The 16,518-nt window shown below is 35.3% G+C and overlaps 1 protein-coding gene across 6 annotated transcripts in view; it reads left to right on the top strand.

Moving 5' to 3' along the window:
• The window catches only part of KANSL1L (KAT8 regulatory NSL complex subunit 1 like), a 139,987-nt gene that overhangs the window by 30,327 nt on the left and 93,142 nt on the right, over positions 1-16,518 (top strand). For all 6 annotated transcript variants that reach the window (XM_077957499.1, XM_015110878.3, XM_077957498.1 and 3 more), the window contains exon 3: positions 12,194-12,335. In XM_077957499.1, the coding sequence (XP_077813625.1) occupies positions 12,194-12,335 (142 nt within the window). The remainder of the gene's footprint in view (positions 1-12,193; positions 12,336-16,518) is intronic.

Below are 16,518 nucleotides of genomic sequence, written 5' to 3'. Positions count from 1 at the left end.
GGCCTTTTTTATAAGGGTATTAATCTCATGATAAAGGTGGAGCCTAATCACCTAATTGTCTCCAAAGGCCCAACCTCTTAAGGCCACCACATTGGGAATTGGGTTTTAACATATGAATTTTGAGGACACTGTTCAGATCATACCCCTATTCTGACCATTCTATTCAACATATACTGGAATTGCTAGACAGGTTTGTTAGGCGTAAAAATAAATAAGAGAGAAAAAGAAAGGAAAGAAAAGAAGAAAGGAAGAAAAGAAAGACAAAGAAAGGGAGAGAGGAAGAGGAAGGGAGGGAGGGAAGGAAGGAAGGAAGAAAAAGAAAAGAAGAGAAAGGGAGGAGGGAAAGGGGAAGAGAGAGGAAAGAAAAGAAAAAAGCATCCAAATCAGGGAAAGGAAGAAGTTAAATTTTCTTTGCAGATGACATCTTAGAGATAGAAAACTGTGAAGACCCCATCAAAACAATGTTAGAAATACATTAGTTAGAGTTTCAGGATGTAAAATCAATCTACAAAGATCTGTATTATTTCTATACACTAATATTAAGCTGTCCAAAAGAAACCATCCTACTTAAAATGGTAAAATACTTAGGAATAAATTTAACCATGGTGGTGAAAGATCTGTACACCAACAACTAAACATTGATGAAAAAATGGAAAAAGAGACAAATGGAAAAACATCCTGTGTTCATGGATTGGAAGAATTGTTAAAATGTCCATACCACCCAAAGCAATCTACAAATTCCATATAATTATTATCAAAATTCCACTGGTATTTTCCATAGAAATGGGAAAAAAATTCTAAAATTTATGTAAAACCAAGCCAGACCCCACGAACCAAAGCAACCTTGAGCAAAAAGAACAAAGCTGGAGGCACCTTATTACCTGACTTCAAAATACATTAAGAAAACTATAATAATCAAAACAGCATGCTACTGGAATTAAAAGCACACATATACTTATGAAACGGAATAGAGAGCCTAGAAATAAATCCATGCATTTATGGCCAATTATTCTTTAACAAAGATGCTATGAGCACACAATGAGGAAGGGATAACCTTTTCAACAGTGTTGGGAAAATTGGTTATCTACATATCAAAGAATGAAATTGGACCCTTATCTTACCCCAAATTCACACATCAACTTGAGGTGATTGAAGACTTCAACATGAGACCTGAAACTGTAAAACTATTAGAGTAAAACAGAGAAAAAGCTTCTCGACATTGGTGTTGGCAAATGTTTTTTGGATATGCACTCCAAAGCACAGGTAACAAAAGCAAAAGTAGACAAATGAAATTGCATCAAACTAAAAAGATTTGACACAGCAAAAGAAACAGCAGAGTGAAGAGACAACCTATGAATCGGAGAAAATATTTGCAAACTATACATCTGAAAAGGGGGGATTTCCAAAGTACATATGGAAGTTAAACAACTCAATAGTAAGAAAACAAATAACCTGATTAAAAAATGGGCAAAGGGGCCAAGGAGGCGTAGGCTGGTGGATTGCTTGAGCTCAGGAATTTGAGAACAACTTGGGTAACATGTCAAAACCCCGTCTTTACAAAGAAATACAAAAATAGCCAGGCATGGTGGTATGCACCTGCAGTTCCAGCTACTCAGGAGACTGAGATGGGAAGATCACTTGAGCCCAGGAGGTTGAGGTTGCAGTGAGCCAAGATCGCGCCACTGCACTCCATCCTGGGTGACAGAGTGAGACCCTGAATCAAAAAAAAAAAAAAAAAAAAGTATACAAATGACCAAGACACAGCTGAGAAAGTGCTCAACATCACTAATCATCAGGGAAATACCCATTAGAACTACAGTGAGATACCATCTCCACTTATTAAAATGGGTATTACAAGAAAGACAAAGAATAACAAATGTTGGAGAGGATACAGATAAAAGGAAACTCTTGTACACTGTGGGAATGTAAATAAGCACAGATATTACAGAAAATGGTAAGGAGGTTTCTCTGGAAATTTAAAATAGAATTACCATATGACCCAATAATCCTACTTCTGAGTATATATCAAAAGGAAATTAAATCAGTATGTTGAATTGACACCTGCACTCTCATGTTGATACTCATTTACAGTGGCCAAAGTATGCAGTCAAACTGTGACCACTGACAGATGAATAGATAAGGAAAATGTAGTGTGTGTAGGTGTGGATGTCAGGAGGAATAAGTTCTGGAGATTGTCAGCATGGTGACTGTAGTTAATAATAACATACTGTATTGAGTCCCTGACTTATGATGGCTCAACTTACAATTTTTCAACTTTAAGTTGAGTTTATTGAGACATAATTGAATGCATTTCTTTTCTTTTTGTTTTGTTTTGAGATGGAGTCTTGCTTTGTCACCCAGGCTGGAGTCCAGTGGTACGATCTTGGCTCCCTGCAACCTCTACCTCCCAGGTTCAAGCAATTCTTCTGCCTCAGCCTCCCCAGTAGCTGGGATTACAGGCACCTGCCACCACACCTGGCTAGTTTTTATATTTTTAGTAGAGATGGGGTTTTGCCATGTTCTCCAGGCTGGTCTTGAACTCCTGACCTTAGGTGATCCACCTGCCTTGGCCTCCCAAAGTGCTGGGATTACAGGCATTAGCCACTGCGCCTGACCAATTCAGTGCATTTTGACTTACGATATTTTCTATGTTCTTACCATAAAAAATGTTAAATGTTCCTACCATAGAAAAATTATATGAGGCAATGGATATGTTAATTAGCATGGTTTAATCTTATACAATGTGTACATATAGGACAGCATCATGTTAATATATAAATATGTACACCATAAATATGTAATATTTTTGTCATTTGAATCTTAATAAAGCTAAAAATGATTTTTAAAAAGCATGAATCCCAATGTTAAGCTTCCTTAGACAAATCTAAATACTACAAATATTGTTTGTTTCTAAAAGTTTTTTTATAGAATTCATATTAACTTTTTAAAATGCTTCTATCTTTTATTTTAGATTTATGGCATACATATGCAAGCTTGTTACATGTATATATTCCATGATACTGAAGTTTGGGGTCTGATTGATCCCATCGTCCAGGTAGTGAGCATAATACACAAGTTAGCTTTTCAACCCTTACCCACCCCACTTCCTCTCCCCTCCATTAGTCCCCAGTGTCTATTGTTGCCATATTTATGTCTATGTTTAATATTTAGCCCCCACTTATAAGTGAGAACATGCAGTATTTGGTTTTCTGTTACTGTGATTAGCACTGTTTTTAAAAATAAATTTTCATAGTTGTAAAAAAAAAATCACAACTCATGAAAATGTGTACTTTCGATGTAACATGCTTCTTGGATTCCAAAATGCACCTTTTTATCACATTTTAATGTTTCTAGTAGTGAGATATACCTTATACAGTTATGTACAATTTCTTTTTTTGAGTCAGAGTCTTGCTGTGTTGCCCAGGGTGGAGTGCAGTGGTACAATCATGACTCACTGCAGCCTCAACCTCCTGGACTCAAGGGATTTTCTCAACTCAGCCTCCCTAGTATCTGGGACTACAGGTATGCACCACCATGCCTGGCTAATTTTTCTATTTTTTGTAGAAGCAGGTTTTTGCTGTGCTGCTTAGTCTAGTCTCAAACTCCTTAGCTCAAATGATCTGCTTGCCTCAGCCTACCGAAGTGCTGGTATTACAGGCGTGAGCCACTGTGCCTGGCCAGATGTATACAATTAATATTATATTATTTTCCCACTTCAGGGAATTATGTTATGAAATTGATGGTATTTAAAATTTATGTCATCTTTAGCACTGAGGAAATGCAATATTCCAAATTTATGCATGTAAGCATCAGGATCATTTAAAATAGCATATTGCATAATATTAAGATTGTTAGAAATATTTTTCATTTAATGTCTAGTGATATTTTAAAAATGTAATTCGTTCTGTTACAGCATTTTAAAATGTAAATTTGTGTGTATATTTGGCATTTAGGGGAATGATGTCAATGTAATGTAGATTTTTACACACTTTGTGTGTATATCCACAATGTGGGTTGTTTCCAGATTACTTCAAACATGTTAGTGTTTTGAAATGATGAAGATCAAGCTTTTCTCAACTAAAGAGGAATTCTTAGCAGTATCTGAAGGTCTAAACAAAATGCTAAAAATCCTGTAGAAATATCTTCCTGTAGCTCAATAAGTTGCTGGTTTATTGGCTATACATTTTTCTGTGTTTACGAAGCTTTAAAGATATTTTGCTTGTGTTAAAAAGAAATTGATTAATGAAAAATGCTGTCTCTAGAAGATATTTTTAATTTTTGTTAAACTGGTTTCTATTAGAACTAATGTCTTCAAGGATGCACATCAAAAAAAGAAGCATGAGACCCGGAATATGAAGCTTTAAATGTGGGCTGCTTTATTTTAGGTACAAATGCCAGTGGAAACTTTCAATTTTTATAATAATCATTATTGTTTTGTTAGGGCTCAGATTTAAAAGTTCCTTAGGTATTGTGTGGTCTGCCACTAATGATCTTCACAATAAGTCTAGCTGTTTTTATTTTGCAGAATATGAGGTTATACAGAAGGGCGTATATTGTGTTAGAGTAGGAATGCCTGTACTTGATTCTGGCTTGGTGGTAGTCGTCTTTTTGATTAATAAAGGTAGTTTTAATTTTTATCCTGTTTCTTTTCAAGGCCCATTATAGTGTTTGGCAGGCCCATCGCTAGCTCATTTGTGTGCATTAGGAAAATATTTTCCTTCCACTGAGCAGATGTAGATTTGCAATGGCAGGGTTTGGAGTACAAAACTCTTGTTGGATTTTACTTGCCCCTTCATCCAGGCCCATGTACAGTTTAGTTTGAAAACACTACATGGTTGCCTGGCTTCCTGAACAAAAGTGACACATGCACATACATACACATAATGCTCATTGAACAGTGAAATTGTTTCTTTAGCAAATAAATGTTTTGATTAGTTTAACATTTATTTACAGTATTTCCTTTTAAAAAATATGTCCTTATTTGTCAATGTTTGTTGTTACACAAAGATTTTACAAACATATTTAAGACTATTTTACAGGCTATAACTTTCAAAATTCTTTCCATACAAGAGAAGAGGTTTGGTAGCGATAGAGTGCATAAATATTTCCCAATCTCTCCTTTTTTTTCTTTTTTTCTTTGGGGGGTGGGAGGATAGCTAATAAGAGAACAAGACTAAATTTGCCCATCCCTTGCATGAATTATTTTTAATTAATACTGAAAATTTCAGTTTAGGCAGTTGACACTAGGTTCTGCCAGAGTTCTAAGCAGAATTGCGTAAGATCTCAAGATGTGTTTACTCCATTTATTCTTCCTTTTTGGAACCCTTTTTAAGTTCCAATCTCAGATAGTCCTTGGACATCCTCAACTGTACCTTTTAATGTGGTTTATTTTCATGCCAGAATTCCTAGAGGTCACAACTGTATAGTTATTTTTTTGTTTCTGTTTGTTGTTTACTTCATGAATGTGTGCATATGTGTGTCTATATTGTGTGTGTACAACTTGATAGAGTATGTAAGTTATTAACATATGTCAATAAGGCTCATCTTAAAGACAATGAACATTTTAAATGCGAGCTTGTTAACCCAAATGATCCTAATAGTATGAAATATTTTTGAGGGATGAATATGTTATTTAAGGTATATGTTACGCCGTTATAACAAGGAGAACTCAACATAAATATACATAATTTATTTTTCTCTCATTTAACTGTCAAGAATTAGATACACTTTACAGGATTTAGCAGAGACCTTTTGGCTTTGCTGTTCCTTAGGATGCTGCCCTTGCCTGCATTGTTGAGAGTCACTGGCACTTCATTTCATTTCCATATTCAGTCATTTTTAATGGCAAACCCAATCATTGATAATGGCCAGACCTAGAAGTTGTGCACATAATTTTGGCTCACATTCTGTTTTCAAGGACTTTGTTGTATAGTCAGACATAACTGCAAGTAAGGCTGGGAAAAATAAGGTCTCTAAGCTGAGCTGCTGAGGGCTCAGCTGAAACCCAAGGAACTCTATTATCCAAAAAGTATAGGAGGATGGACATTAGGGGAAAACAAGAAGTCTATTCAGTTTGCCTCTTTGGCTACCCAAATGTCCATGTACTTCTTTCTCGTTCATAAAACATACCATCTTCTCAAGGATGATAACCCAAAGTCACATTCATTGGGTAAAGTCCTCTGTATCAGGTTTGTATGTGGTTCATCTTGATGTGGTAACCAATGAACTAATAAACAAGTTTCCTAATTTTCTTGACCTCTTGCTTGTATGATGGTATAGGAACAAGGAAAATTCCTACTGGGAAAAAAAAGAATGGGTCATATATGATAGTTCCTATTCCTTACAATAATACACTTCTTGCTCTGGCAGTGGAGTAAGGTCTTGCTAGGACCTTAATTTTTCTTTCTGAGATAAGCTCCCTTGTCTTTTGTCTTTCATTGTCCCTGACCTTGCTCTTTGGGAATTACTCTTTGTCCATGATTCTTTGTGACTGTGTCTAACATGGGTGTTAGTGTACTCTTATTGGAGACACCACTGCATTTTCACCCTGCTTTCTCTTGGTGCGGATTTGGTTCCCAGGGACAGTCTCTGTTAGGCCTGTGGTGGTATTTTGCTAGTCGAGTTCCCTCCGAAATGTAGGTTTCCATTCTCTTTTCTTCCTGTCAGTTATATGTGAAAATATCACAACCAAAGATCTCATTTGGTCATAGTTGTTAAACCTACACACTTATTAATTTACTAGTTATATTCCTCGGACTATCCACCTCTCCCTCAATTTGATAACTGCCTTAGTGTAATGGCTACCCTACACATGCTCTAACAAAGCTTTAAAGTAAGCTGAAGTTTAAGAAGTTGAACAGCAAGTAATATAATAACCGGTCAGAACAGAATTGATCACTCTTTAAGGAAGACCACAAAATCCACACATTCAACAACATAATATTCATAGTACCATTAATATGTATATTTATATAAAACCTACTAGATGTGTGTATGTGCATATGTGTGTATTCAACTATTAGGCATGCAAAGAAGCAGAGAAAAATCATTAATGGAAACTGACCTGGAAATGATAGTGATCATGAAATTAGTAGGCAAAGAGCTTAAAATATCTATTGTAAATATGCTCAAGGACTTAAGAGGAAAATGTGAACATAATGAAATAAATCGAACATATAAAGAACCATTGAACTTTCAAAAGCTAAAAATATCTGAAATGAAAACGACTTCAGCTAACAAGAGAATAGACATTCAGAAGAAGTGGTTAATAAAAATCACTGCTGACTTCTCACTAGAAGGTATGTAAGCCAGAAAAATGGAATGATATATTTAAAGTGCTGAAAGGTGGGGAAAAAAATCAGTCTAAAATTCTCTGCCCAGTGAAATATTTTAAAAAATAGACACAAAATGATATTTCCAGATAAGTAAAAATAGAAGTTGTCAGTATACATGCACTAAAGAAATTTTAAAAGATCTTCAGGCTGAAGGAAAATCATACTGGGTAAAAACTGAGATTTACATAAAGGAAAAAAGAAATGTTAAGAAACGGTAAATATGTGGGTCTGAAATATGTAGATTTTAAATCACACATTTCCACATAACTCGTGAATGAAGAAGTCACAAGAAACTTAAAATGTTTTGAACTGAATAATACTAGAAACATGACATATCAGAATTTGAGGGATGCAGGTACTAAATTACTGAAGTAGTGCTGTATGGCTGTACATGTTTATATTAGGAAAGGAGAATAGTGTAGTCTGTGATCTAAGTCTCCTACTTAAGAAACAGTAAAAATAATACTAAATTAAACCCAAAGCAAATAGAAGGAAAAGATGATAAAGTTTGGATATTCACAGATTATAAAACATAAAAACAATGGAGAGAATTACAAACTGCTAGCAAATTATTTAGGAAAATACTAACAGCAGGAAGAAGGAAAAATATCACTATAGGTGTTCCGGCATTGTAGAATAATTGGGGAATACAAACCATTCTCTGTATTCCCAGGCTCTTTATCTGTGTATCAAGTAACTATGAATGGAAATAGTCAAGAAAAATATAAAATAATACAATAAAAAATAAGAATTAAAAAGAGTATAACAATTGTTTATATTAGGTATTATAAGCAATATTTACATTGTATTAGATATAAGCAATCTAGAAATCAAAGTATACAATAGAGTATATGTAGCTTATATGCACATGCACGTCATTTTATATAAGGGACTTGACCATTTCCACAGATTTTGGTATCCTCAGGGGATCGTGGAACCAATCCTCCATGGATACTAAGGGATCACTGTATAATGAACAACTACATGCCAATAAATTCAACAATTTAAGCTACATAGGCTAATCGACCAAACTGACACAATGAGAAATAGAAAACCTGAAAAACCTTACGTTAAAAAGAAAAATTAATAATTATAAACTTTCCCACATAGAAAACTTGTGACCCAGATGGCTTCACTGATTAATTTTATTGAAACTCAAGGAATAATCATTCCAGTCCTACATAAACTCCTTCAGAAAATCAAGGAGGAAGGAATACTTCTCATTTTATGAGGGTAGCATTAGCTTGATTCCAAAACCAAATATGACAAGAAAACAGCAGATCCATATCTTCTTTGACTATAGATGCAAAGAGAAATCCTAAATGAAGTAGCAAATAGGGTCTAGCAAACTGTAAAAATTCATCATGACCAAATGAGTTCATACCAGGAGGTCAAAACAAAGATGTAAGTTTGTGATGCCGACAAGTAATTAGTACCAAGATAAATTACATTCAAAACCACTTAAGTTTAAATAGCTTGTACTTATTTCTTTTAGCAAGCTTAAGTGGTGGCTGAAAGCAAGGAAGGATGGGAATTGAAGTCATAATGCTACCTTTCTGGGGAATGAGTGATCTCTCACTGACCAGTTGGTCTCCACTCACCAATGTCTTTGATCTTTACTAGAGACAGGGACCCCACATTATGGTCAGCATGTGGTGGTCTGTGATCAGTTTTGCATACTCTAGAAAGATTCAGGGAGTCAATGGCAGACCAGGCTTTTATATGCTAACTGGGGAGTTGGGACACTCTGAATATGCTGGTGCATTAGTTATATGCTAATTGGTTACACTGTAAGTTATGTAAACCATTAACATTGATTATATAAGTTGTTTACATAAAATGTTTGACTTTGGGGTATAACATGTTGATCTTGTTTGAGCAAGTTAGCCATATATTTATCTGTAACATCTTAATTATTAACAATCTTACTTTTTTTAGAAAAACATGTTTTCTAGGAAGGAAACATTTTTGTTTACCACTTATATGCATAGCAAACATGTTTTATTCCTCCTATTAAAATGTAGGATAAGTTACCCTCTACAGAAAATTTATTTCAGGCCGGGCTTGCTGGCTCATGCCTGTAATCCAAGCGCTTTGGGGGCCGAGGCGGGTAGATCACTTGAGGACAGGAGTTGAAGCCCAGCTTAGCCAATGTAGTGAAACCCTGTGCCTACTAAAAATACAAACAATTAGCTGGGTGTGGTGGTACATGCCTGTAATCTCAGCTACTCAGGAGGCTGAGGCACAAGAATCACTTGAACCTGGGAGGTGGAGGTTGCAGTGAGGAGAGATCGCACCACTATACTCCAGCCTGGGCGACAGACCAAAACTCTGTCTCAAAAAAAAAAAAAGAAAATTTATTTCATATATCACAAAGCGTCCGATGTGATTTGGTTGCTTAAATTTAATCTGGTATTGCTATTTTTCTATATGAGTATAATTTAGTGTAGTATATGAACATAACAATGATTTTTATAATCCTAACTTGAGTATCAGAATATCTTTACCAGAAGTACAATAATATGAGTTCTATGACATTTTTTTCTGTTATATTTCATTATTCACTAATCATCAATATTATAGCCAAACCAAATTGCATATTATAGGGGAATTTTCCTACTGGAGCAATACTTAATGTTTAAGATCATCTTTGATTGCCCTATGCTTACTTCTAGGCCATACTTCTGCAAGTCCTATCAACTTTAAAATGAACCTTGAATCTGTCCTTTTATCTACATATCTTTGTCTCCCCTCCCCTTCCCAGTCAAAGCCATTTTTATATTCAGTGTTTTAGAATAGGCTATATTTAGTGTTACAAATTAGCGTCCTAATCTCAGTGGTTTCACACAGCAGAGGTGTACTGCGGCTTACATAAAGTCCAGTGTGATCTAGGCTATTCTCCTCCTCCATTTTGTAGCTATATTATCTGCACTCGTGGTTTTGAAGATCCTCAGGTGACCTGGAAATGACAATGTCACTTTTGCTTACAGCCCATTTGGTCAGAACTAGTCAAATGGCTCCAACGTAAATGCATAAGCCTGGGAAGTGTAGGGTGGCACGTGAAATATTTGGAGATCACAATGATCTGTACCACACCCAGATTATTATAGGTAACATCTTAGTTGTTTTCTTTACTTTCTTTCATTTCCTACTACAGTGCTTTCTCCACCTAGTAGCCAAAGTTCTTGGAAAAGAAAAAAAGATTGTTACCTCCTTGCCAGTAGTTTCCACTTTGTTTTAAAATCCAAACATTTTATCCTCACCTGTGCAAAATACTACATGCTAGGGCACTTGCCTTCTCTAATTTCATGATTGGCATTTAGTGTTGCTAACTGTTATCTATGAATAGTGTATTTTGAATAGGCATTTTATTTTGTCCACAGTTATGAAAATGTGATTTTTAAGTGTCAAATTTATGAAACCACAGTAATGACTATAAACAATACATAATAATACCAAGAGAAATCGTCAATCATATGGTGTCTTTAATCACATTGTATGCAATTAGAATCCTTAAAAACAGCAGCCTTTCAGAAACATTGATATAATGTAAGATCCTGTTATAGATAATAATTGTGTTCTGTTTATCTGACAGCAAATGATCTCTTAGAATAAATATTTTCTCCGATTAAAGATTATTTGAAAGATATTCCATTATGGTCCAGTGCATTTTAAAAAATTAATAAACTATTTTTTAGAGCAGTTTTAGGTTCACAGCAAAACTGAGTGGGAAATACAAAGAGTTCCCACATATTCCCTGTTCCCACATACTACAAACGCACAACCTTTCCCACTGTTAATATCCCACACCAGAGTGGTGTATTTGTTACAATTGATGAACCTACATTAACACGTCATTGTCACCCAGAGGTCATTATTTACATTAGTCTTCACTCTTGGTGTTCTACAGTCAGTGGGTTTTGACAATAAATGAATTTTTAGATAAGTTTTTTATAAAGTTTATATGTTGTCATTAAGTCATTGTTGCCCTACAGTTATATCTTCATTTTCTGTCAGTTTTTTTTTTTTTTTTTTTTTTGTGGCAATCTGCATCTCCTAATTAAATATCACACACATATACCACCCATAATCCCCAATAATTTTTCTCTAGCTGTAGTGCTCTTGCCAAATGACAGAGGTACTAGGAGGAGCTAGGAATCAACCCTTATTTTTAAATATGCATGAAAGAAAGGCTTTATATAAATTCTTTGTGATCTCTAGGTTGTGAATCCTAGGAATCAGATTTTTAATGAACTGTTTATCTTAACAAATATTTTAAGGTCTATATATTTGGTATGCTTATTTGAAATGTAGCAGAGCATTTATATTTTTTATAATTTTTGATGGTTTTTAAAAAATGATTTAAGTAGTTAGCTAATAATGATGCCTATTTTAGCAAATAAAAATTACTTATAGTAAAATTGAATATGCTGCAGTTTATTACATGGACTTAGATTTAGCACCATTCAAATGGATTGTCTGGTACTTGACATCTACTTACATGTAAGTTTTATGTAACAGTTTTTACATGGTGTTTGCATTGTCATTCACGTTTCCTTTTCTTTGCTGATTTATCCCTGTTTAAGACCTTCTGCATTGATAAAGAATTGAGTAGCAGAGGAATTATCCTACTACAGGGTATGTAATATTTAATGAAAACGGGTATTTGTGGGGTGGAAAGGTAAGAAAATTAAATCTTTTTCTTTGATAAGAAGTCAATCTGCCATTCTGTCTTCCTGTAATTACATGTTGTAGAAAGGAAATTTGCTTTTATTATGGGAGTTAAGGAATTATTAAGCAGTGTCTGTGAAACTTGATTGCTTTTGTACTTTGAGTAACAGCGTTTGTTTTGTTCACAGTAACTGTAGTACTGAATGGAAGTGGCTTGTAGACAGAGCACGAGTTGGCAGCCGATGGACTTGGCTTCAAGCCCAGATTTCAGACCTAGAATGCAAAATCCAACAACTAACAGACATTCACAGGCAAATTCGTGCCTCCAAGGTATTGTCTGTCTATGTTCTTCTACTTTTGTTGAAAATTGTTAATGTTTTCATTCCTTCTCATTTCATCACAAAAATAATTGTTACAAGGTTTTATAAGAATGTAGCCAGTTTATGTCAAAATGTTTGGTATATTAGTTATTATAAATTGAAGCTATCTTTGTAATGGCTTTTTGTATTTAAGATCATTTTATCATACTTTTTGAGCAATTCAGAACTTCCTTATTGGATTCCAGTTAATGTAAGTGATAAACTTGTTTTCAAATTTCTAAATCATAAAATACATATAACAAAAACCTTACCATCTTAACCATTTTTTAGTGTATAGTTGTGTTATTAAATACATTCGTAATGTTATTCATGTGTCACTATCCATCTCCATAACTCTTTTTACCTTTTAGAACTGAAGCTCTGTACCCATTAAATAATAACTACCCACTTTCCTCTCTCCTCAACCCCTGGCAACTATGTCTGTCTCTTATGATTTTGACTAGTTTAAGTACCTCATATAAGCAGAATCATAACAGTTTTTGTCTTTTTGTGGCTAGCTGATTTCACTAGCATAATGTTCTCAAGTTTCATAAATATTGTAGCATATATTAGAATTTCTTTCCTTTTTTAGATTAATAATTTATTGTATGTATATATCACATTTTGCTTATTCAGTCATCCGTTGATGGACACTTGGGTTGCTTCCAGTTTTTAGCTATTGTGAGTATGCTGTGAACATGGATATTAAAATATCTCTTTGAGACGCTGTTTTCAATTCTTTGGGGTAAACACCCACAAGTGGAATTGCTGGATCATATGGTAACTGTATTTTTAATTTTTTTGTGAATCTACCATACTGTTTTTCACAGTGGCTATACCAGTTAACATTTCCACCAGCAGTACACAAGGTTCAAATTTCTCCAGATTCTTGCTAACATTTATTTTCTGTTTATTTTATAGTAACCATCCTAATGAGTGTGAGATGGTATCTCATTTTACTTTTGATTTGCATTTGCCTAATGATTAGTGATGTTGAACATCATTTCATGTGTTACTGGCTTGGCTTTTGGATATCTTCTTTGGAGAAGTACTTATTCAAGTCCTTTGCCCATTTTTGAATGGGGTTGCTTGCTTGTTTATTTTCTTGTTGCGTTTTAATTCTATATGTATTGTGGATATTAATTTCTTATCAGATATATGATTTATAAATATTTTTGCTATTCTGTGTGTTGCTTTTTTTTTTGAGGCAGAGTCTTGTTCTGTCACCCAGGATGGAGTACAGTAGTGTGATCACTGCTCACTGCAGCCTTGACCTCCCAGGCTCAAGCAATCCTTCCACCTCAGACTCCCAAGTAGCTGAGACTAGAGGCTCGTGCCACCATGACTGGCTAAGTTTTTGATTTTTTGTAGAGATGGGATCTCCCTCTGTTGCCCAGGCTGGTCTTGAACTCTAGACTCAAATGATCCCCGAACCTCGGCCTCTCAAAAAGTGCTGGTATAACAAATGTGAGCTCCTGTGCTCAGCCTTGTTCATTGCATTTTTACTCTGTTGATATTATCTTTTCCTGCCCAAATTTTCAAAAATTTTCTGAAGTCCCATTTGTCTACTTTTTCTTTTATTACCTGTGCCTTTGATGTCATATCTAAGAAATCATTGCTAAATCTAATGTCATGAAGCACTTACCCTATATTTCTTCTTAGGGTTTTATAGTTTTAGGTTTTACATTGAGGCCTTTGATCCGTTTTGTGTTAATTTTTGTGTATGGTGTTAGGTAAGGGTCCAGTTTCATTCGTTTTCATTCAGATATTCAGGTTTACCTGGTTGAAAAGACTGTTTTTCCATTGAATGGCCTTGGATTGGAACCTTTGTCAAAAAACATTTGACCATATATGTTAGGATTTATTTCCGGGTTGTCTATTCTATCCCATTGGGATATAGGTCTGTCTTTATGCCAGTACCACATGGGTTTTTTTGTTTTTGGTTTTTAATTTCTTTTCTTCTTTTTTTTTTAAATAGAGACAGAGTTTCCCTATATTCAAGACCAGGCTGGTCTTGAACTCCTGGGTTCAAGCCATCCTCTCACCTCAGCCTCCTAAAGTACTAGGATTATAGGCATGAGCCACCATGCCTGGCCAGTATCACATTGTTTTGATTTCTGTAGTTTTGTAGTAATTTTTGAAATCAGGACATGTGAGTCTTCCAGATTTGTTATTTGTTTATATATATTTTTGAGATAGAGTCTCAGTATGTTGCCAAGGCTGGAGTGCAATGGCATGACATCAGCTCACTGCAACCTCCACCTTCCAGGCTCAAGTGATTTTCATGCCTCAGCCTCCTGAGTAGCTGGGATTACAGGCATGCACCACCATACCCAGCTAATTTTTGTGTTTTTAGTAGAGACGGGATTTCGCCATGTTGGCCAGGCTAGTCTTGAACTCCTGGCCTCAAAGTGATCTGCCTGCCTCAGCATCCCAAAGTGCTGGGATTACAGGCGTGAGCCACCGAGCCCAACTCTAGATTTGTTTTTTGTTGTTGTTGTTGTTGTTGTTGTTTTGATGTTGTGTTGGCTTTGAGGTCTCATGAGATTTTGTATGACCTTTAGGATAAGTTTTTTCTGTCTATAAAAAGAGTTGTGGAGATTTAGATAGGGATGCACTGAAACTCTAGATTGCTTTGAGTAGTTTTGACATCTTAACAACATTAAGTCTTTCAATCCATGAATGTGGGTTGTGTTTCCATTTATTTATATCTTCTTTAATTTCTTTCAGCAATGTTTTGTAGTTTGTACAAGTCTATCAACTCCTTGGTTATTTATTATATTCTGAAGTGTTTTATTATTTTTGATTCTCTTGTAAATATAATTGTTTTTGTGACTTTCTTTGCAGATTGTTCATTGTTAGTATATAGAAATGCACCTGACTTCTGTGTCATGCCACTCACTCCTGACCTGTAAGGTTTCCCATTGAAAAGTCTGCTACCAGACATATTGGAGCTCCATTGTATATTGTTTCTTTTCTTGCTACTTTTTGAATCCTTTCTTTATTCCTTCCCTTTGGGAGTTTGATTATTAAAACTACTTGAGGTAGTTTTCTTTGGATTAAATTTTCTTGGCGCCCTATAACCTTCTTGTACTTGAATATTGATATCTTACTCTAGATTTGGGAAGTTCTTTGTTATTATCCATTTGAATATATTTTCTATGCTGATCTCTTTCTCTTCCTCCTCTTTAAGGCCAGTATCTTAGGTTTGCCCTTTTGAGGGTATTTTTTGGATCTGGTAAGTGTGCTTTATTATTTTTTATTCTTTTTTCCTTTGTCTCTTCTGACGGTATATTTTCACATATTCTGTCTTCAAGCTCACTAATTTTCTTCTTTTTGGTTAATCCTGTTGTTAAGAGACTCTATCTAGTGCAGTCTTCAGAATGTCAAGTGCATTTTTCAGCTCCAGAATTTCTGCTTGTTTCTTTTCAACTGTTTCAGTTTCTTTATTAAATTTATCTGATATAGGATTCTGAATTCCTTCTCGTGTTACCTTAGATTTCATTGAGCTTTCTCAAAACAGCTATTTTCAGTTCTCTGTCTGAAAGATCACATATCCCTGTCTCTCTGGCATTGGTCTTTGGTGCCCTATTTAGTCCATTTGATGAAGCCATGTGTTCCTGGGTGTTCTTTATACTCGTAGATGTTCATCTGTGTCTGGACATTGAAAAGTTAGGTATTTATTAGTCTTTGCAGTGTACACTAATTTGTACCAGTCCTTCTTGAGAATGCTTTCCAGATATTCAAACAGGCTTGGGTGTTGTGATCTAAGTCATTGGTCACTGCAGTCATATCCCCAACTTTAGTAACGCTGCATCTTTTGTAGACCCATAGAGGCACTACCTTAGTAGTCTCGGGTAAGATCCAAAAGCATTCTCTGGATTACCAGTCAGAGACTCTTGTTCTCTTCCCTTACTTTCCCCCAGGGAAACATAGTCTCACCCTCTGTACTGAGCTGTTTGGAGCTAGGAGAGGCATGACACAAGGACCACTGGGACTGCACAGGGTCAGATCCGAAGACAGCACAGCACTGGTCTCACCTAAGGCCCACAATGACCACTACCTGGCTATCGTCTGTGTCTCCTCAAGGCCCAAAGGTTCTACCATCAGCAGGTGGCAAATCCACTCAGGCTTCTGTCCTTCCCTTAAGGGTG

The sequence above is a fragment of the Macaca mulatta genome, chromosome 12 (assembly GCF_049350105.2).
Source record: "Macaca mulatta isolate MMU2019108-1 chromosome 12, T2T-MMU8v2.0, whole genome shotgun sequence".
Classification (NCBI taxonomy): Eukaryota; Metazoa; Chordata; class Mammalia; order Primates; family Cercopithecidae; genus Macaca; species Macaca mulatta.
The sequence above is the reverse complement of the archived record's forward strand: the minus strand, read 5'-3'. Positions and strand labels throughout refer to the sequence as shown.